Source organism: Coenobita brevimanus, chromosome 40 (genome assembly GCF_032717465.1).
Source record: "Coenobita brevimanus isolate Jiangsu-jjx chromosome 40, ASM3271746v2, whole genome shotgun sequence".
Taxonomy (NCBI): domain Eukaryota; kingdom Metazoa; phylum Arthropoda; class Malacostraca; order Decapoda; family Coenobitidae; genus Coenobita; species Coenobita brevimanus.
The window spans coordinates 6,770,409-6,794,926 of NC_136993.1; the positions used below are offsets into that span (position 1 = coordinate 6,770,409).

The 24,518-nt window shown below is 39.5% G+C and overlaps 1 protein-coding gene across 1 annotated transcript in view; it reads left to right on the top strand.

Annotated features, from left to right (window-relative positions):
- LOC145397226 (glutamate receptor ionotropic, delta-2-like) overlaps positions 1-24,518 on the top strand; it is a 48,604-nt gene that overhangs the window by 9,999 nt on the left and 14,087 nt on the right. Inside the window, exons 3-9 of the mRNA XM_080270423.1 lie at positions 4,095-4,238; positions 7,032-7,190; positions 10,565-10,655; positions 11,296-11,590; positions 12,041-12,261; positions 15,932-16,112; positions 22,203-22,302. Coding sequence (XP_080126549.1) covers positions 4,095-4,238; positions 7,032-7,190; positions 10,565-10,655; positions 11,296-11,590; positions 12,041-12,261; positions 15,932-16,112; positions 22,203-22,302 — 1,191 coding nt within the window. The remainder of the gene's footprint in view (positions 1-4,094; positions 4,239-7,031; positions 7,191-10,564; positions 10,656-11,295; positions 11,591-12,040; positions 12,262-15,931; positions 16,113-22,202; positions 22,303-24,518) is intronic.

The window sequence follows — 24,518 nt, forward strand, 5'->3', positions numbered from 1 at the left end:
ATGTACGTGGGACCTATCTTCGTCCATAATCTAGGAGATGTCGTCATGTTTCTGTTTCTTCATCTGAGGTGTATTTTTTGCATAGTCTAATTACAATTCATGTTACTCTGTCAGATACACAGTTGAATTTAACAGTGTTCTCTGCAAGATTTCTGTTAATTCGAAATCCTACACCATTAACTCTTTCATTTAGCCTTCCTCTATCGTAAAATAGGTGGTTGCTGTATTGGAGCTGAATTGATTTTTCTTGTTTTCTTTTTCTTTTTTTCTTTCTAATTCAGTCATTGAGTTTTCAAGCTTGTGATCTCTGCAAGGCTACATACATTGTATAGTAAATGTAGATCTTGATGGATTTCAGTTTGATATGTAAATGACTCTCTGCTGGCAACTAACTTGACGGTCTCATGTGTTGCGAAGAAGGAACTGTTCTCTGGTGTAGGACTGGAAAGTGAATAAATTAATGCTGCAGGAAGGACTAACCCATCTCTACAACACACGAAATCACGCGCAGAGATGGAGAGAAGCGTTATATATGGACTACCCTGAATGAATAATATGCTGAATGTGACTGTATAATTCTTTGGATAACTATATTGTCTCAGTTTAGTGGTGATCGCGTGTCTATGTGAATTCAGTGAATAGTTCATGCTATCAAGAAATCACTTACATTTGTACTCTAATCATAATCATTTTACTAAATGCAAGGGCACAACAATGCCCAACCAAATTATCACAGGGGTAAACCAGCTTTGCTGACCGGCCCTTCTAAAGATGTTGCTGGAATGCACTGTGCGGTTGATCCTCGTGCGGTTTGGTGCGGTGAGGAGCGTTCCCTTCTCCCCTAAGAGGCTATGATATGGATATATGTGTGTGTGTGGATGAGCAGTTTGGTGAGTGTGTGGTCCTGTCTAGGCTACCTCCCTAGGGCGAAAAAGCCTAGGTATATGTACGCGAATGTATGTAGTTTTTCGACTACAGGCACCAACCAGAAGGAGGCAGGGAGGGAGAGAGAATGAGTTGAAGGTTCTTTCCTGTACACAGCATCTATACTATAAAATAAGAAGCGGTGCCAGGGCACAGCAAACCCGTCCCCGGCAGCCATTTTAGTGCTGGCGTATATACACAACAGGATATCTAGTCAAGGACGTCACATCAAATTTGGAGTAAATCCTGTGAAAATTGACGATTTTATGCCCATTTGAAAATTTAGGCCCGACCCGCCTGATATTGACCCCCCTACTGCTAACTGGGGGGTGATCCCCCGGATGTAATAAGGCATATTATAGGATGCAGATTTGAAATATGAACCTTTATGTTTTGGTTTCATGTCGATATGACAAATTTGAAAAGAGTTATGCCGAAGAAAACGATTTTTTACCCTTTTATTCTTTTTAAATTTGGGGGGCCTACAGCCTGGGCCTTGACCCAGTTTAGCACCAAATTTAATCAGGTGATTAGAAAGTCATGGCCGATTATCCTGTACTTTTAATCAAAATCACTCAAGTATTTTTCGCTTGAAGTTTTTAACACCCCTCCGGGGTGGGGGCGGGTAACCAGATTTGTTACCCCCCCTCCTCCTCTCTGGGTGGAAATGTGCAAGTTCTTTTATGGAAGTTGTGGCTGAGTGGGTAGGATGTTGGGCAGATTAGTCGGATCGTCAGGGTGAATGAGATTGGTTAGCAAGGTCGGGTAGGCAGGGTAAATGGGACAGAGGGCAGTAAGTTTGGCTTGGTGGATGGGTAGGAGGGCAGGGTGAATGAGCTGCATTTGGTGTGGGTGAGGTGGTGTGGAAGGGCACCATGTTTGGGAATGTGTGGGATGGGGCGGAGTGGTGTGGGTGTGAGTGGGTGGGTGTGGAACGGGGTGGGGTGGATAGGTGAGCAGGCAGGGTTGGTGGATGGGTGAGATGAGCAGTAGGAAAAATGTATTCATGGGGCTGAGGTCCTTGAGCTGAAATGCCGATGGTAGGAACAGGTCTATGTTAGAGAGAAATTAATGTGGGAATATAGATTCATAGGAATTTAAGTCCTTTGGAAGCTGAATCATGTAGAAGCGTGGTTCCAAAAGGTGAAAATGGGTCCATGGGGAAATGGGTTCATTGTTGTGAATACGACCATGTGCAAAGTCGGTGTTTCGTCAGTGAGTGAATATACAGTAATTCCACAGGCAAAATAAGGTCAAAGGGGGATCATAGATGATGGGAACGTGGTCTTAATGGTACTGATTCATGAAGCGAAATTAGTCAGTGAGAAAAATCAGCTTGTGTTGGAAAGCGGGTCCAAAATAGGTCCATGAGAAAATGGTTTGATAAAATTGGTTCTTGAGCGAAAATATGGGCATGTTAAGAAAGTTCATGGGGGAAAACAGTGCGATGTGGAAAAAATCTCCGCGAGCAAAAACTGGGTCATGGTGAAAGTAGGTCGAAAGATAAAACTGGTCAATTGGAAGAATGTATCCATTAAAAAAATATGTGTATTCATTTGGAAAAATATTTCCAGAAAAAGAAAATAGATCCATGGTGAAAATAAGATAACTGCTAGACATAGATGCAAGGGCAAAAGTAATTCCATGGAGGCAGTTTGTCAATGTATGAATAGGTGAGCTGACACGTGTGGGGTGTAGCAAAAGACTGATAAATATGCGATTACTAATTAACCATCCCGTATGCAGCCATCAGATCTCCTGGCGTCGTCAAATACACTCGTGCTACTATCAGAACCACTACTTGTACTGGTGCTGCTGCCGACAGAACCAAACAAAAAACCACGGCTACCACCACCATCGCCATCACCCCCACAACACTTCCACTATCACTCCCATCACTAACACTACCGCAGCTACCACTATCACCATCACCAGAACCACTACTACCACCGCCACTACCACAACTAACAATACCACCATTACCACAACCAACACTACCAACACTACCTACTAACACTACCACCATTACCATAACACTACCACCACAGCCAACATCGGTATCAGAACCACTACCATCTCCACTAACACCAGTATCACCGCCACCACATCTACCACCACAACAACTGCCACCACTACTACTACCACCACCACTACTAGCCATTCCCTCTGCACAGGCAAACATCTACACCATGGGTCGGTAACTTTTGGTGGACTGCGGGCCGGAACTGCTCTGTCATTCAGCTGGTAGGCCAGATGTTTTTATCGCGCCAACTTATCGCATCAGCTTTAATAAACGCATATCTTTAAAATAATCATTAGTTATTGAATATATCGCATACATGTTATCGTTTATCGCACAAGCCAAAATCGCACTGGATCATAATTTTTGCACATCTGGCCCTGCTGGATCGCTGAGCGCTGGGTGCAGCACGTCATAGCCTCCTAATCTGAGCTCAAGTCTGGTCGAATACACACTTTTTCGACCAAACTAATTCTGTATAGTGTTTTCCATACCGATTAACAGCCAGTAAGACTTACTGGTTTTTCATTTACTAAATTAAACACGGGAATATTTTTGTGAATTTTTGGATCTTAATGGCGCGCCGGTCAGATTAGGTTCATCGGCCGGGTTAGGCCTGCGGGCAGTAGGTTGTCGATCCCTGTTCTACACTGACACACCCCTCCTCTCTCCCTGTCGCTTAAAAATGCTCCGAAACCCGCACAGTGGAGTTCGTGTTCACACCTCAAATAGAGAGGACTGGCAATGCTAAATCAGGCTTTACTGATCTACCAGAAGACCCGCCGACATGTCGTAAAAATACCCCCGCTAATACCAATACACCAGTCCTGTATGAGACAGCCCTAGCATGTATTCAGTATGGACGGTGGGTGTTAGCACCGAAGTGGTGACATGTAGAGGTGTATGGTATGTAGGAGGACTGCTGGGCCTTGATAGCAGGCTGTGAAGCCTATGCCCAGAGTCGGACACACACACACACAAAAAAAAAAAAAAGTGAAAAACATGGAGGTGAATCCACCTGTACATTCCACAGATCTTTGTGAAAATGAGCTACACTGTAACAATATCAGATTAAAATGAAATTTGGGAAGTAACAACCCTCTTTGTCCTATTTAACAGCTTGTCTTATAATACCGATACTTCTTTACAGGAAAAGGAATAAAATAAGCAACTTGTACCTACACCTGCCTTACTCCAGCTCAGACAGTCAACCATTACGTCTTGGTTACTGGTCACCATCAGAGGGCATGACACTCACCTCAGACCTCCCTCTGTTTCCTGACAAATTCTCTGTGTAAGTAGAGGTGGTGCACTGAAGAACATGTGCAGCTCAAGTTAGAAAAATCCAAGTTATGCTGGATAATCAGACTATACTCGCGTTACTCTAATTGGCCTAAAATTACTATTTCTTAATTCTGAAAAATGAATTGTGGCAAAAAATTAACACAATATTACGTCTCTAGTCACGAAGAAGCTCAGTGTCAAATATGTAGGATCGTATTGTGTTTTTCTACTACTGTGTTACGTGAAATAGGCGGCAAAAGGATGAAAATTAGAGACAAACTGGAGTAAAAAGTGTACTGTATAGTGCCTAAATTGATTTCCCCAGTCTTTCCATTTGGGGCTATAACTGGAGACTTGGATAAACCATCGACTGTTGCAGGTTGTGTTGAAGAGAAATTTTGAAACTTAATATATTTTTGTATGCCTTAATGAACTCCATGTATACGGAATCCTTTCCTTCTGTGTAAAATGTGGTTCACTCTTGGATTGGTAAAGCCTGTGCTATTTCATTTTGACGTGCACACATTTATCAGTATACGTACAAGCAGTATCTCTGAATGAGGTATGTACTGTATATGCAACTATACGTGCATAATTTTAAAACCAGTAGGTTCAGATAACCCAGTCCACTGCCAAGTATCAAAATGCGTATAACTCTTGATACACACATTTCCAAGCACATTGATCTACGCACTTGTGTCTTTCATTTGTTCTTTTGCTTTTTCATTCTCGAGACATCGCATTGTCATTCACATATACTTATCATTGTAGTACGGTACATCTTCTTTTAGGCCTAATGCACAGTTCCTAGCTACATACCCAAATATAGTTTCCACCTACTCGTCGTTTCCGATGTAACTTACTACATATTTATCTTGGATATCAGTATTCCATATCGTACCCAGTGTCTGCACCATACGTATATTCCTTGGCAAGTACTGTACATTCCCACTATGCTATCCGCCCACTCCGCGAATCCAGAGTCGGTGTTGTTTATCAGATATGTGCACGCGCACGTGCATTTACACAAAATAAACAGTTACTATTCTATTGTGTTTATGAACAAGAGGTTAGAGGTTAACACCACAAGGAGCAGTAAGAATCAGGTCTAGTAAGGTTAAATTAATTAGTTTTAGTCCGACTCAGACTTGACTTGGTTGAAAGATTAAAGGTATGGCCAAAAAAAAAAAAAAAAAAAGGATTTTACTTCGGGAACAATGAGCCAAAGGCGAAACTTCGTTCAGTGTGTTTGAATGTGGACAAAATAACAAAAACATTTTCGGAGTAATATGGAAGAAAATAAATAGACGAACCGAATATCTTTTTGATAACGATAGGTATAAGGTCACGATCACAAATTTGTTGCCAGGATTTAGAGATTGGAAAGGGCCATAAATTAAGTTTCGATTCAAAATTACACGGCATGGCAAAAGGTTCAGTCTTTTAACTAGGATATGTTTAATTCGAACTGGATCACGCTTTACGAAAGAGTTTAATGTTATGCGAGGTTATGTGAAGATGGTGTACGTTCCCGCCTATCACTGGTGTTAATGTGTGAAAGTCTTTCCACACTATCGATGGCTCGTTATTCGTCAGTTTCGAAGCCTTGTAAAGAAACACGCAATAAACAGTGGATCAGAGGGAGAAATGGTGCCTTATTTCAACACATCTAATGATCTACACGATAACTTACCCACCATTTTCCATTACCACACTATAACAACACAGGTGTCCATTGATAGTATGGAAAGGCCTTGATGTTATTTTAATTCCACACTTAAGTATCGATACCATACATTAATGTGGGTTCAGAACAGTGATTCCGTCAGTTCCCTTGCAGCCACTCCTAGTTTTCCTGTTTCATATCTGGAGAGAAATTGTGAATGAATAAGTGATGACGCAGCCCTGAGGGGATATTCTCCCGCATTTGGTCTGACCAGCTATTTCAGGTCAGGTGCGGGTAAGGGGATGAGTCTGTTATGATGTGGCAGGGGTAAACCAGCTCTGCTGTCGGGCCCTGCTGCGGATGTCACTGATTGCATTGCGCAGTTGACCCTTGTGCGGTGTGGTGGGGTGAGGATCTGTCCGTTCTCCCCTTTGGAGCTAAGAAGCGAATGAATGTGTTTGAATGGATGAGTAAATGGGGAGTGTGTCGTCCTGTCTCGGCTACCTCCCTTTCCTTGGGGGAAGCAGCCTAGGTATATAGATAGATAGATAGAGATATCTGGATTCTATTGGTCGAATCTTCTTTCCTCGTTATTACTCTACTTGCCGCCTCCACATTTCACATATTCATCCTACCACACTGAACTAAGTTTCTTGACCCTTTTCAGTCAGATACTTCCTTTTTCATCAGCACAGTACATATCCTCAGTATTCAACCGCTGAACTTTCATCTACCTTTACACTCCGGCATTCTGTCTACAATACTGTAGGTTAGATTAATAGTTTCACGTGAAGCTTCGTGCATGTACTTGAGGAACTGTAATAATATGAACCTTGTTGTCACACACCAGATCAATGAATATTCAGTTAAACTGTGAAATTTGATTTACAGGAAAATCAAAGGCTAAGTGGCTGAAATCATATTTTGTATATATATTTTATCTTCAGAATTTTACTCATCCTTTCAACAACTGCAGGCTCCCATGACTCAGCTGAATAAATTCATCTGACATTAGCTGGAACAGGAAGCTAGATTTGACCGAATATGAGACGGCAATCCTGTGTTGTACGTGTTTTTGCATGTCATTCAACTCTCACATTATCATAGCAGATTCAGACACATTTCTATTTTTCAAAGGTTTTCATCGGCACCAACCTTAGTTGTGGCTATTGAGTTGGTGCCTCTCCACAAAATCTTCTGGACGGAGGATCTTGATGCTCCTGGAGGTCGGCGCCTTCAGTACGTTGGTCCATCAAATGACTTAGTTCAGTACCTCGCCAAGGGCATGAACTTCACGTAAGCTTTTCTTTTCTTTCTCCTTCTGTGCTTCATCAAGGAATGATAGTTAACTGCTTTTGTATAGTTACGCAATTAGTAATATATTCTTAGTGCTAATAAACGATTATATTCAGGTTAAGAGAGCGCCCAAACAGTTTTTATTGAGGTTGTTATGGTTCCAGACTCTGAAACATGACCCTGGTGGACTGCAAGCTTAAATTGCCAGCTTCCTCCAGCACACCATTCTATTCTTGGAAGTTGAAGAAGTGGCTGAGGGAAGTTTGTATAATTAGACAACTGAACCACTTGGTTACATAGGTTTCACTATGTGAATGTGTTCTCTTCAACACCATATAAAGAGTGAAGGGGTAATGAAGGCAACACTCAATTGTTTTTACATCGAAAAGCATCTTCTGTGCTGACTATATTCATATATAGACGATAAGAAGAAACTTAAAATAATCGTCACTGGATGCGAATAATAAATAGCTTGGCACAAGTGATTTTAGTTGTTGCTGCTACCGATAGACGATTTAATTCAGCTTATGGAAAGCTTCTCATACCTAAAGGGGTTAAAGGAGTTTATTTCCAAATCCTTAACTACAAAGCTCTGGTAATTTCAATATTATTTTATTTATAAAAAAAAATGAAAAAATGCGTTCTTTGAGTGAAGCAACTATTTCTTTGAATCCGGACGTCTTTTTAGCTTATTCCTTCTACCACATACCAAACTATTCAGCTGTTTTTATTTTCAATTTATTTTTCCAACTACCAGTCGAATTATTCACTTTTTATTGCTTCTACTAGTAATCGAATTAGTTTCTAAAATTTATTCTTTCAAGTAGAAATCAAAATATTCAACTCTTTTCTTTCTACTACTAAATGAATGACTGAAAAAAAAAACTTATTCATTATGTGACCAGTCGAACTAACTGACTTTTTAAAACTATTTCGTTCTACCAGCCGAAGTACTCAGCTCTGGAAAACTTCGAGAAATGAAGTTAGTGAGAGCTACTTGGAACTCCTCCAGCTCAAGAAATCTCTCCACAGCTGAATAAAATCACCCGCAGACAGCGAGAAAGTCATCGTATCAAAGGGGTTTAGTTAGCTGTGTAGTCATTTTTATGTATATTACAAAAAAAATGGACGTTATAGGACCTAACATAACCGCGAAAAGTCATGGATTATTTTTTTTTTCTTCGTCAAAGCCAGGACAGAGGAATGTCAGAATTAGAACCGAATTATATGGCTTTCATGGTTAGGTAGTCTTATTAGGTTTAGTCTGTATATTATCGAAAGAGAAGGCAGTACAGCTAAGCAGGAGGGAAAGTTGTGGCGAAACATTTTCTGTTTCTCTGCCGGTCATCCATTTTTTGTTGTTGTTGTCTGGTAAAGAGCCCAGGGCGCGAGTTTTTATTTCGGGTGCACTTTGACATCCAGTCATATTGGCAGTTTGGGAGCAAGTTCATCGAAAAATGATTCGGCAACATCTCGCTTTCGCACGAGAATAGAAGAAACATTTTGACTAATCAAACCAAGAAATAATCAGAAATGCCATGTTTGGACATTAAACCAACCTATACCTAACCAGCTTAGGCCTAACCCAGCGTTAAACAATTATGATACATTATTTTGATAGCAGGGATAACGAAGGTGCGACATGCCTAATCTTTTCTCGAGGTACTTGATATGGCGTTGCCAATTTGAGTAGATGACCAAGTATACCAGTAAGAAAAGTGCATTCAATGTGAAGGTGACCGGCCTGGCTCGTCCCTGAATGTCATTATTTGAGTAGTAACTCCAGTCACCGTGGAATATAAACGGTGTAAACCGTCACTGACCCCATCCGGTTGCAGCGGCCGTAGCCTAATACACCACCTGGTATTATTTGGAGATATGGTTACTAAATGTAGAATATGATATCTTGGGTGGCAGGAAATCATCTAGCTTGTCACTCGGTGTAGAGTCACTTGTCAGCAGCAGAATATCATGTAAAGAATTTCGGCGTGTGGATAATATTTCCATACTAACAACAATTCACCCCTTACGGGAATCAGGCGTCTGGTCATAGATAGGCAGCAAATATTTCACGTAATCAGAATACTTTCATTTTGTCCTGTTTATTTCACCATGGAACTATAACAATCGTTTCAATACGGTAACACCTCTTAGTTTATTCTTGTTACGGTACATCAAGCCTTGGGAAAAGGCTTATAGCATTGATGGGGTTAATGAAGACAATATCCAACTCCAACAGTCCGAAAAGCTTCCTGTAATCAGGAAAATTTCGTCAGGTAGTGGAAGTAACAAAAATTGCTGAACTGGAAGTGTTAATATTTATGCTGGAATGGAGTCAAAATAGCCGACATATTTTCAAACCAATTTTCATTTCATCAGAACACCATCGCCTTTTTTAAAGTAATGTTAAGCTGTTTTGACTTTCTTAAAATAATTTCCTTCCTGCTATTAATTGAAATGGTTTTGGTGCTAAACTCTTACGCCGTGTAATCCATTCAGCATGGTGACGGCGCAAGTATTATAATGATTTTCACTACTAGTCTAATGTATCTAGATATGGGAAGTCTCTTTGGTGTTCTGGAGTTACTGACGGCTACATCCAACCCCTTCATCCGGAAACATCGCTTCAATGGTAGGAAAAACAAAGTCTGTAAAAAACATAAAGACACAGAAAAAGTCACTAGACTGAAAAAAATAAATACTTGTAAATCAGCCACAGCTTTCACTGCTTGATTCATATTATAATGAACTTATGATGTGTGCCACATATCTGAAGATGGCTCTTTATTCCTAGATAAAATTTTATCAAATCTTTTCTGAAAACCTTTAATATATCATATTTTCTGGGCTGTAAAAGTTTTCAGTTGTTTTCAAGGGTACGGAGGAGAATGTAGACATCGGTCAGAAATGACTGACATATCGAGATGCACAGAAAAATGATGATAACAGCTGATACATTTCTATTTTACAAGAAACGTTTTGAAGTGACTGGGCTACATGTTCTCTCCATAAACCCCATCACTGCGAAGGGGTCCCCTGTGTGTAAAAACTTAATTTTACCTTGAACATATTGAAAAGACTGGCCTCGGACTTAGTGTTAATGAATGAACTAACACATTTAATGCGATGTACCCTTTGTTAATTTAAATTTGGTAAAACTGGAAAAAAAAAATACCAAGTTGACGATCACCCAATCTCGATTTCACCGAGAGGTAAACTGCAAAAATGAATTTAATGTACCAACAGTGAAGTTTGGTTTACCGTGCAGAAACATGTTCAGAGAGAAGCATACCTCAAAGTGGTTAAGTCGTGTTCAAACTTTTCAGTATGTGGACATCTTTTTTCCATTCGACCATAAATGTCTTTCTCTGCAGGTACAGATACGTATTGTCACCTGACAGGGCCTTTGGCACAAAGAAAGCTGACGGATCGTGGACGGGCATGGTGGGCATGTTCGTCAGGGAGGTAAGGCAGTGTGAAAGGACAGACAAGAAGGCGGGGTGGGAGACAGAATGAAGAGATATGGAAGGCATGAGGCAAACACTGGGCAAAAGATAGGTAAGTCAGTGAGTGGAGGGAGCCGGAGAGGCAAGCAGAACAGAGGGTAGGCAAGAGAAGGAAGTACGCAGATTGGCAGGATAGGGGAGGGACAGGGATGGGCCAGGAGACAGAGTGAGAAAGAAGGCAGATTGGAATATAGGCAAGGTGGGAGGCAAAGGAAAGTTGGATGGCGTGCAAGGTGGAAGGCAAGCAAGCAAGGTAGGGAGGCAGACAGGGTAGAAAGCATGCAGGATAGGAGGGAAGCAGCACCAGGTGCAATTCGGTTGAGCAGACAGGAAAGGCTGAAGGCAGGAAGGGTGGAGAGAGATCGTGGGGAGGTGGCTGAGGTTGGAAACAGGTGAAGGTCAAGACCACGAAAGAGGAAGAAAGGATATGAGCCAAGATGGTTGGAAGGGCAGGCACGGAAGAAGGCATGCAGAAAGAGAAGCAGGAAGTTTTGCAAAAATTCTGGATGAAAACTCTGCATGTAATTAATTTGCATGTAAATATCTGACTTTTCTGTTCAGATTTATTACTTACGTTATGTTCCATTTCATTCTTCCAGGAAGCAGATTTCGGTGCAGTTCTGTTCATCCTATCGTGGTCGCGAGCGTCTGCGTGCGACTACACCTTCGTGCTATGGACAGGTAACATGAGAGTGGTCAGCGGGCTGGCGCTGCCTGAGATAGACTCCTGGGCCTTCCTGTATCCCTTGGCACCCATGGTGTGGATACTTATATTGGCAGCACTCATGGCGATCTTGATAGTCATGTCACTCCTCTACGTCCTCGTGCCGGACTTAGATTCAAAGAATTACGAATTTGCGACTAGCACCATGATCCGCATACTCATGCAACAGTGTAAGCAAAAATATTTCTAACATGATTTAGATAAGTGAAGAAAAAAGCATACTAAACGTTCATTCAGTCAACATTTTGCGAATGCACTGAACACCGCCAGTAAGTAAAGAATTAATAATTTGATAAATTGACGTTTTATATATTTTACTCCAGTTAACACCACATGATATTTTATTCACTTTATGGAGGATTAGATATACACGTACCATTCTTATCCAATTTACTAACCGTGCTTGCCCTTAAACTCAAAAAATCGTCTGGAAGTAGGAAGAACACAGAAATAAAAGGCAAAACTGTGTCAAATTTGTTTTAAAAAATTTTTTCCTACAGATTTTTTTATATCCACAAAAATTGTTCAAGGTGGAAATTCAGCGGGATCATAAATATATGATGTATGTTTTTGAAATATGAATGGATGGTATGCTCTTCATCTGTGTTCACGATATTTAGCCACAGAAATTATTGCCTATGACTGGTGGTGGGAACGTGTGGCGGTGGGTGTGTGGATGCTGACGATGTTGGTGCTGACACGGAGCTACGCCGGCAACCTCATGTCCCTCCTGGCCGTCAGACACATTCCTCAGCCATACCAGACTCTCAGGGACGTGCTGGATGACCCCGCCATCATCATGATCTGGCAAAAAAGCACTGCTAATGAGCAGTATCTTAAGGTAGGTAATGATTATTAACAATGTTTTTTTTTTTTTTATTCCATAACCACTGGAAGAGTATCTGTTTATTAAAACAATATTAACAGAGAAGTGGAGGAAAAACAATGAGTACCTGAAAAATCAACATCAGATTATCATACTACTGCAATGTCAGTAAACACTTTTACAGTCATGTCACAATGCTATTGTAGGTCATGTAGATGTGACTGTAGTGCAGGTGGGTGAAGGAAATACTGAAGCTGGAGGAGTGGTTTGGTAAACAAGCAGAAGACAGGACGTGTGTGCTGGGCGGCCCTCAGGACCCCCCAGGTCCTGTCCTCCCTCTTATTAAGAAAACCCTCACCCCACCGACCGTAATGTATGGTCCGGCCTCCACTATAGGTGAAGGAAGTCTCAAAACGAACGAAACGAACGAGTGGTTTGGTGGATACGGGAAGGGTGGTAGCATGGAGTTTCTACACAACAGGTTTCCTTGCACAGCAGGATATCGCAGGGAGGATTAATTAACCGTAAGACCCCACGGACTAGGGCTGTTACCGATACGAGTCGCTGAACCGATATACTGTAGAGTCGATATATATTTTTTTTCAATATCGATATTTACGCCGATATCGGAATATCGGATACGGACAGAAAAAGCGTTAAAATGACTTAAAATTTAAGTTTTTTTTTTTTTTTCTTTCCCCGATTCTATGTGAAATAATGTTATCTTGACATTGAAGACTAAAAGCAGCGAGTTGAGAGTGGGGTATACTGTGTACTGGCTGTGTGTAAGTGTGGTGGCCATGTGGATTTAGGAACGTAAATAGTGTATACACGCTTCGAATCAAGCGCGAACTGCCCTCACTTATTGGTTATTATGTTCTTTATTTAGTCATAATATTTACAGTCTCTCTTCTCACTGTAGTCTAAATAAAGAAGTGATTTACTGCATATAATAAGAAAGAAGGCAGCAGATAGGGACAATAGGATGACAGTAACCATGAGACAGGGGGATGAATGACAAATGGCAACTTCATTGAAACTCAGCTTGTAGAGTGAAGCAGTCCTTTAGGTGTTGGAAAAACGTTACATATTGATCGTGCTATTACATCTTTACAAAACTATACATCTAAGGATTCCAATTTGGTAGTCGTGTGTGTGGTGTATAATATTATATGATGCATATATATATATATATATATATATATATATATATATATATATATATATATATATATATATATATATATAGCTGTCGAGATAGATAAATACATGTACACATCTATAGAGAAATAGACATAGACTGATAGATAGATATAGATATCGGTAGATAGATACAGATAATATAGATAGATATACTGTATACACAAAGGAAAGTCGATAAACAGAAGAGTGTGAGCGTCTTCTGATGATGTGTATGTTTGGGCAATAGTGTGTAACTTACTAATGTACCTAAATGATGCGCAGATTCAGGTGTACCACCAGAGAGGATATTTAGCATGGCGGAAGACACTGCGACCCAAAAGCGTCACTCACATCAACAAGAGAACCTTTGATGCTAGGCTTTTCAAAGTAAATACCATGTACTTGACTGAAGACTGTCTTAAAATCTAGAAAAAACATAACATTGTTAGTGTGTGTAATATGCGCCGCTGCACAATATGGTTGGTAGACAATGAACTTAGCCATTCATGCCATCTTTCACAGAAAGCGGTTTTAATCATGATATATATGAGGAACAATGTTTGATAACTGGTGTGTTAAATCCAGTCCCTGGGATCAAGGCTGGTGTATTTTTTTCCCACTATGCACGTACTCTTGGCTGGTCTGGCCTGAGTTGGTTAATGATGAAAATGTTACGTAAGTGTATATATAAATATTGTTTCATATTAAGGCTACTGGTCGGCCGGCCAAGATTTTGCGTACGGTACTTTTAGGTATAAATGTTCTGTTTTATTATTTGGGTAATGACCAGAAGTTTACATACATCATGCATTTCATGTAGCGTTAACTACCAAGATGTAGAAGCTGAATGTTATGTATGTACTATTTGTCTAGTGATTATGACTGCATAATTTTAGGGAAGCACAAAAGTTACGGTATGTGTTTTATGTTTCCTATTATTTGCCCAGTGGCAAAGACGTTACTTATGAGTTTTTATGTTTTAATAACATTTTAAAATATAAAGGTGTAATACATTCATCATTTTATAGCTTTAAAAAAAAAAAAAAAAACGATATAAAAAAGCTAAAGGATTTCATATGTTTTAAATTCATATCTCAATATATTTTTAGTACCAGTATTTTTTCACGAGCGCCAAGCAAAATTCAATTTTTAAGTAACGACCAAATTTAGCACTAAATCCCTTCAACTCAAAGGCAGCGAAAAAAGTAGTGTCCATTATTTTACTGTATACATTTTACCGAAGATTAATAGGAAATATGAAAAGAAACATAATTTCTGCTCACAACTCTAAACATTAAGCCTAAGTCATACGAAAGATGTAACACCACCAATCTGCATGTGTGTACCGTGTGACTCAGGTTCATACCACTCTGCCAAAACTCCTTGACAAAAAACTGTTGACTAGATGTGTTGAGCTTCATTCTAACCAAAGTGATATGGCCAAAATATTCCCTATGTTTTAGTTCATGCACTTTACAATTTAAAAGTTAATAGAATGTGGGATACGGCTGTATCTTTGAAAATAATCATTACAACGTTTATTCATACCTAGAATGGTGGAAAAATAAATGCTAGAGTCTAATGTTATTAGATAAACAATTAATTTTTCATCGTTATCCAACCGATTCCAATTATCGGACAATTTTTCCCATCCGAAACTGTACAGATATCAATCGGCTTTTGCATGCCGATTTACAGCACTATTAGTGACAGAAGACAGCTGGAGTGTAGCTGACAACCGACCTCTGATACCGAGCTCTTAAAGAACGTTAGCAGAAGGATTGTTGGTGTCCCTAGGTGTACAGGCTCTTTGACATCCAAAATTGCTTCTCGTGTTGCCCTGACGTGGACGGGCTCATTAAACAACAGGAATTACATGTAGAATTTCTGAAACCACTTCAGATTCAGGCTTCCTTTCAAAATTTTAATATTACCATCAAATGACCATCCTATTACAGTCAAAAGTCTTCATCATAATGAAAAAAAAAAAAAAAAAAAAAGGTCCGGCATATTAAACGGGAGAAAACAAAGATGCATGCAAGCCCCAATGTTTGGCGATAAAACGTGAAGCATATGATGATAATAAACAATACCAGAATTCTGTATGTTGCTGAGTGAAATCTGTAATTTTTTAATATGGCTGACCACAACCTCCAACTGCAAATGTAGAAGATATACCACAAAATATCGGAAGCTTCCGTATGCTATCGTGGGATCAGTGTTAACATCGTGATCCCGTAAACGTTTAAAATGCTTCATCCTGGATCATTAATGGGATTATATTCATCATCGATGGGAACAGGAACGATGGAAACAATGAAAATTATATTTACTCCTTCCAGCTGAAAATGTCTTTCTTCAGTTAATATATTGTTGAGGAGACAAAATTTTACAAACTTATTGGTCAGAAGGTCCAAAGTCTTTGAGATTTACACTATTATCATCTGATAGCAGTATGGTTCGAAATAAAAAGGGAAAATAAATGTCGAGTCTTTCCTACCAGTCAGTGAAGGAAGGCATCTACCTGGAGGTGGCTAAGCTGGAGGAGGCGAGTCGTCTGCAGTTTCACACACAACCACAGTTCCCCGACAGCCTCAACACGCTCGTCAGGTCTGGCACACACGTCCTGGTTGATGTGGAGTACAGCATAAGAAACATGTTGGCTGCTGATTTCTCAAGGACAGGTAATTTGGACACACACACACACACACACACACACACACACACACACACACACACACACACACTCAGAAATGGTCTTATTTACGCGACTTATAATGTGGGTTATAGGCCACTGGGTCTGCAAGATTGGAGCCTAAAATGGTCCTTTAAAACATTTTGCAGATGTGGAGTGGACATTTGGAAACTGAAGGATAATATGACGAAATGGAAAACACAATTGTAATTCATCGCCCTCATTAATTTCATCGTCGTCATTACCACAAACACAATCATTATCATTAAGTGCTTCGCTATGATTATTTATAAATTTTATTCTTGCTATCTTCAGACGATTTCATTCAGCTGAGGACAGATTTTTAGAACTGGAGGTGTTAGATAATAGCTTTCATTCTCCCGTTCACTGCCAGAGCTTCATCCTGAACTGAATAAAATAAATCTGCTGGTAGTCTAAATTATGTTAAAAAAAGACGTCACACACACACACACACACACACACACACACACACACACACACACAAAGAAGAAATAAATAAGAAGAATTAAATAACCTTCATGAACTGAGCAATAAATGGCAAATGGAATTTAATGTGGACAATTGTCATGAAATAAAGTTTGGCAAAAGTGGAAAAAGACCAGATTGGGATTATAAATTAGGAAGATCAAGCCTACACATATCAGAAAGGGAGAAGGACCTAGGAATTATCAATAACAGACTATCTCCTGCTGACCACATCAGTGAGAAGGTACGTAACATGTATACACTGCTTGCAAATAAGAGAACAGCATTCACATACATAAATTAAGACATGATGAGAAAGATAATAAAATCATTCATCAGACCAACCCTGGAGTATGCATCTGTAGTCTGGAATGCTCATCTAAAAAAACACATAGGTAAGATTGAAAACGTACAAAGGGCCGCTACAAGATGGGTACCAAGCTTAAGGGATCTAAGCTACGAAGAGAGAGTAGAAAAACTGAATCTACTAACACTACAGGAGAGGAGGAAAAGAGGAGACATGATTATGCGCTATTAATGCATCTCAGAGAAAGAGAAAATAGACATAAATCAATATATAGCCCATGGGGAAGCATCAGCAAGAGGACACTGCAAAAAGCTACATAAAAAGAGAGGCGATAAAGAAGTAAGGAAATTCAGCTTCCCAAATAAGGCAGTAGATCAGTGGAACGCACTACTGAATGAAATAGTGTGTGCCAAAACTATTCATGAATTTAAGGATATGTATGATAAAAATGATAAAATACACGGGACAGTGCGAGCTTGACTCATTCTTGTAAAGACACAATTAGGTAAGAACAATTAGGTAAGGTAAGAACACACACACACACACACACACGCACACACACACACACACACACACACACACACACACACACACACACACACACACACACACACTTATCTGTCAGATACTTTCATTGTTTCCAAAAGATTATATGAGCAATCCAAGAGCATAATTAACAGGAAATAGTATGATATAATTTAATTCAGAAAAAAGTTTTTGCAGATATACATAGCATTTAGGAAATCCAAGATTATCCGAAAGTAAGTAAAAAGTAACGTAGCGAAAAATCTATCAAGACATCAACAACAACAACAACAATAATAATGATAATAATAATAATAATTATAATAATAACAACAATAATAATAATAATAATAATAATAATAATTATATTAAACAACAATAATAATAATAATAATAATTATAATTATAATAATAACAACAACAATAATAATAATAATAATAATAATAATAATAATAATAATAATAATAATAACAACAACAACAACAACAACAACAACTAATAATAATAATAATAATAATGATCACAATTATCAATTAATCGATCAACCAAGGAAGGGCAAACGTTGTGGAGCGCGTATCTTCACTCACCTTCTGACTCCACCCACGCGGGTCCATCTGTACAATCCTTCAGGCAGTGACTCTTCTCCATTTAGGTACCTCCCGACAGGAGTGATCAACCTGCTCCAGCCATGAGATACGTGACCTTCCCCTTGGCCTCCTCCATCCTAGGTTAACTCGTTCAGAAATCACTCTGTGAACAGGATCAGTCTCAGGAAAACGGGCCATGTGCCCATAAAGCTGGAGTTGGCATTGACGTAGTACGTGGGCACGGAGTAGTCACTCATTACGCACTCAATTGTACCAGCGATATCCCATGATCCTGCAAAGACACTTAGTACCAAAGGAGTCAATTCGGTGCTTCAGGTCACTGTTTAGTGTCTATGTCTCACAGCCATAAAGTAAGACAGGGAGCACCAGCGACCTGAAGATGTGAACTTTCGTCCTTCTACACAAATAACGAGTGCCAAATGCTTGAACTGAGTATGCTACCAAGATAAGTGAATCTTTCCAAGACTTCTATATCCTCACCACATGCTTGGATGGACTGAACTGCTTCATCCAGCAAGCCACCAAATGCCTGGACCTAGGTCTTGGCCCAAGAGCCCTTTATTTCCAGTGGCTTTGCATTCTCGTGAAATTCCTCAAGGGCACTCAGTAGTTTCTCCAGCGACTCCACTAGGATAACTGCATCATCAACAGAGTCAGAGTCAGTAACCCTGAAATTGCCAGTTGATACCCCACAGTAGCTTCAACTCATAGCCTGATCCAGTACCCAATCCATATATGTGTTGAAAAGTGTGGGAGCAGGGACACATCCCTGTCTTACACCAGAACTTACTGGGAAAAAGTCAGATTTCCCGCCCCCCCCCCCACCACAACACTTGACAGCACTCTAAGTGTCTGAGTGCAAACCAGCAATCAGTCAAATTATCCCTGCGGGGATCCCATGGAGTAGCAGGAGTTCCCATAGTACCTCGTGATTTAGACAGACAAATGCCTTCTTGAGATCCACAGAGGCTGCAAGTAGACTTTGTCAAAACTCAAGACAGTGTTCCACAAGAACTCAAAGAGCTAGGATACGGTCAACATTAGACTTCTTGGCCGTGAATCTGGATTGCTCAGGTATCTGAAACTTCAGCAAATGGTCCAGGATACCCAGGAGAATAACGTGAGGAAGAACTTTGTCTGACACAATGAGCACTGTATTACCATGGTAGTTACTGCAGTCACTTTGGTCGCCGTTTCCTTCCCAGATAGAGGGTGACCAAACCCTTTAACCAGTCACGGGGAATGTTACCAGTCTTCCCAATGGCTTCTATGACTGCCTATAACCCCCTGATTATGGCTTCACCCCTGGCTTTGATCAATTCTGCTGTGATGTCACAAACACCGGCTGCTCTACCACTTTTCACCAAGCCACTGCGTTCTTGATTTCATCTAGAGATGACACGGCTTCTTCAATTGGTGGGACGGCAGTCAATGGCTGTACACCAGCCAACATACCTCTCCTTTTCCCTTTTCAGTAAAACTCATGCCCGTCGAAACAGAAGTCTGTGCTGTTCCAGATCCCTAGCCAGTCCGGCAGCACGACTCTCCTCAGTTGTTGTCAGTGTCTCCCACGAGATGAATCCTCTCCTTGATCTTGGGTGGTCTCCAGTACACTCATCAGCTGCTGCCTGGGTAGCACGCTTAAAGGTATCTCTTCATTCAACAGGATCCTCAACATGGCTGAGCACTTCAAATCGAATTAAGACTGCCACAGCTTACTCATATACACACTTCTCATCTCTTAGCTTCTCCAGATGGAACCTTTTTGGTGGCATCTTGAGAACCTCTCAGTTTTGATTTGTAGCCTTAGAGTAGCAACAACAAGTCTGTGATCAGTAGCAAAGAACTCTGCACTCCTAAAAACCCTGCAACTCTGAAGGATCCTCCACCAAGTACTAACAAGAATATTATGAATCTCCTTAGCAACCCCTCCAGTATTGGAATATCAAGTCCAGCGGTGATGATTTGGCCACTGGAACCGGGATCCAACAATTCTTAACTTACGGGATTTTGCGAAATCCAGAAGGGAAGAACTATTGGCGTTCCAAATTCCAAAGCCATGGGGACCTACACAATCCCTGAAGCCCTCCCTGTCAGTGCCAGTAACAGCATTAACCCGCCCCGTCCCGACCACTTTTTGACCACTGGTACCCCCCAATCCCGACCATATTTCGACCCTTTTTTTTTTTTGCTAAAACTTTCGCTTTTGGTGAGAAACATCGAAAATTCATAGAGAAATCGCTCACCTGAGGTTCAAAATACTCATTACAGGTAGGAGAGCCTCCTTACCTTACTGGGTTTTCTATCAGGCTGGCACCAAAGAAAACGAGTTCTATGGGAGGATAACTATTTCACACCACTCATAAACGGTATTTATTTATTTATGTTACGAATTTATATGTAGTACAAGAGTATATTGGTTTTCAAGCAGTAATATAGGCATTATAAGCATTGTTTCACTCACTAATACCTGACCTTTTTTTGCCACATTACCTGATCATCATTTCTAACTGTTTCTTCCTCTAATGCTATGTAAAGTTTGTCCTCCACATTGTCATTGATTGGGGAATCACTCTGGCCCTGAATTTCATACCGTGGCATGACATGGCTATACTGGCCAGGTCACTGATAACAGGTGACTTGCTGAGAAAAGGGCATGCAGGGGGGGGGAGGAGGTCATGCTGGGTAAGGCATTGTCTCTGCCTGGCATCTTGTTGAGGAAGGTGTCCCGTGTATACGTACCAAAAATGACTCACGAAAATTGAAAATTGTGGAAATTATGAACCTTGCAATTGCAGGACGTTGAAGTACGTCCTCGGGATTAGCTGTGTCAAAATGTGAGGACGTGGAAGTACGTCCTCGGGACGGCACGGGTTAAAGCTACCCAAGAGCAGAAGCATATCCTGCGAGGGACAGTGTTCCACAACAGAATAAAGTTTTATAATAATAATAATAATAATAATAATAATAACAATAATAATAACAATAATAATAGTAAGAAGAAGAAAAAGAAGAAGAAATAGAATTCTGAAGCTGCTGATTCAATATTCACAGAACTCCACATTCCAAATGATAATGTCACATTTAATATTAGAATTTCAAAAACAGTCCGGAATTGTTAATGAGATAATTTATGGTGTACAGTATTAAGAGTGGTTTTGGTAAATGGTGCATTATTAATAATATATCGTAAACTAAATGTGCAGAGGTAAGTTTCATAATTAGTTTTCTAACCAAACTCATTATACCGGTATGTGAGAATCTGGGTACAAAATTCGTCAAAAATATTGTTATAATTGTAGACCTAATATTAAGGAACTTTTGGTATCACTCAAAATTTTTAATGAATTTTGATCTATGACCTTCAGATCAGTATTAAGGTCATTCATACTATGCAAATCATGTTCACTCATGACCCACTACCGACTCTGGTCAAAATTGGCCAAAAACTCTCCGATTTATCACTTTCAGGCATGAGGCAGCCATTTTGATTTTCCTCAATATCTCAAAAAAGTATTTGTTGGCTCTTGTTATCAATACCCAGGTGCACTAGTATACTCTTTGTTGATGACTACGTACTGGAACATTTGCAAAACAACTTATTCAGCAGTTTTTGCTGTGCACGAACAAAAATTCAGAAAATAAAAAAAGAGAGCGAGAATGCTAGGAACAAAAAAATGTCAAAATAAGCCTGCAACCAAGGTACATCACTCCTGATAATTTAGTCGCTGTCTCGAATGGTCTTGGAGAGCCGGCCTTCTAGATCTTCCCCTCCTCCCAAAAGAAATAATTTCTACAATATCAATAAGAACTCCGCAGAATGTGGAGTTTTTACTACTACTACTACTACTACTACTAATAATAATAATAATAATAATAACCCTTCTTTAGCTGTGAATGCACCGTGATTGGTGAATGCACAAAAGCAATGTATGAAAGAAGAGGGAGGTATCAGCAGTTTATGCAGCGAAACGATCACACCAGCATTCACTCTCCAAGCAAGGATTCCAGTTATTAGTTTTTCTTCTCAAACAGCGCCAGTTATCAAAATAAATTATTCCATTCATTTATTGCTTCATAAAATACATCCACTGGACAACAGCAATTAGAAAACAATCTTAGCATGTTAACTTAATATATGTAACCTTGTAGGTCAGTGCAGCTTCTACCTGTCAAGAGAGAAGTTTCTTCCCTTTTATTTTGTGCTTCTGAGTAAGAAGACCAGCCCTCTCATCCACGCGCTTAACAAAAGGTAATTCATATATATATATATATATATATATATATATATATATATATGTGTGTGTGTGTGTGTGTGTGTGTGTGTGTGTGTGTGTGTGTGTGTGTGTGTAGTAGTAGTAGTAGTAGTGGTAGTAGTAGTAGTAGTAGCAGTAGTAGATAGATATATACTGACAGTGTGTTAGCCGTTTCCTGGGTAGAGACCAATAATCATGCATATTGGCATTGCCTGGGGACCATGGGGAACCACTCCCCTGTGGGACACGACCCCCATGGTCTTGTTTTACATATATATATATATATATATATATATATATATATATATATATATATATATATATATATATATATATATATATATATATATATATCAGTGTGTGTGTGTGTGTGTGTGTGTGTGTGTGACCACATGACGAATTGAGGTGTGATGTTAAGGAAAGATCGCTTCAGGGAAGAATTGGAGAAACTGGTATCTTATTCTAAAGGGTACTGTGGATAAGGAGGTTATAAGGAGATGAAAAGGACTGTACATGAAACAGTAATGTCCGACACTACTAGTAACATAAGGATGGTGTCAGGGCAGAGTTAAAATGTTTTTCTACCCTACAAGCCACAGAATTTACTTTTTGATAACGGCTGTGGACATAAGAATAAATAGTATTAAAATAAATAGTATAAATAAATAGTATTAAAATAAATATATTACCATTCTGACATAAGGAAAAGTAAAGGAATGAGTGAGATGCGGAATTAACCAAAAAAAAAAAAAAAACATCCATCATATTAATATTCTACAGAGCTTTGGCTGTTTATGTGGTCACAATAAACATACCTTCTGGCTGAAGAACTACAGCTGCCTCATGACGCTTGATTCCTATGACTTCATGGAGTGAGAGATGCTTAATATCAGCTTAACAGTGAAAAGCAAGTTGAAAAGAATCATGCTGAACATGTGTCTGCTGAGAGCAAAAATGCCTGATTGTGTAGGTGGCACAAGTGTTGAAAGAGTACGAATGGGTTGCCTTATTACACAGGTGTACAGTTAATAAACTGTTTTGACTATTTCGTGTAATTTTTAAATATTTTTAGGCGTTAAATTAAAAAAAAATGAAAACCTTTATTCTCCATCATTTATTTTTTCACAAAAAAACTTTTTTTTAGTTTTCAGTTACATATATTTTTTATCACTTTACACTACATAATTATAACGTTCTCCCTACGTGTCGAGTGGGGTTGGTGGAGGATTAGTACCCCTCCCTGTAAAACAAATAACTCTAAGCCGTTGGCCACCCCGTTTGGGATACATGGCGTCTGGCAATGAATGAATGAATGAATGAATGAATTATATATGGACATTTTATTACAATGATAATATGTTTGCATATTGTATTTTCTATTATTAACATCCATGTGTAAAACAACACGGTGATTTTATTTGATAATAAGCCAGAATATAGTTGGAACAGCACAGTGATGAGTCATACTAGTGCTGGAGTGCAGCAAACATATCTCAGTGTGACTCAGTTAACTAGTGCACATGTAAATTACTTTCAGTGGAGTGTTTATTTATTTTTTGTCACAGCGATATTCATTGAAAATAGTGGTGACTTATTAAAGAAGTAGGGACATTTCTTTCTTTCTTTTTTAGATTAATATTTTGTTGTACTGTTAATGATCCTATTATGGTGTCTAAAGGTTGTGTGAAGTCATGAACAGTTCTGATCTTTTGCTACATTTGTGGAAAATTTACAGTGAAAAAACAGAGACAGAACGTAACAAATTTTGTTTAAATAGCTTTTTATGCCCACGCTGGAATAATATATGGTCACCAGGGCAAAAAGTGGGCCCGTCACTTGTGTCCGCGCTGTTTGTGTCGAGGAACTAAGATAATGGACAAAAGGTAAAGAGAAGTCTCATGCTTTTGAAATTCCTATGATATGGAAAAAAACCCAAAATCGTAGCAACGACTGTTATTTTTCTTCCTACAAAATTCAAGGATACAACAAAAAGAATCGGAAAGAATTTTTTTTTTCCTAATCTTCCACCAGCAATTAGACCTGTACCACATAGACCTGATCTTCCAATCCGTACTCCACCTGAGAGTCTTGTTTATGTAGAGACTCACTCAGAGGAAGAAAGTGCTGTAGTAGACCAGTGTTGTCCAAGCTTTATTGTCTGTTGTACCCCTTGTTACCTTCTTTAATCATTCAGTATCCCCCGTGACTGATT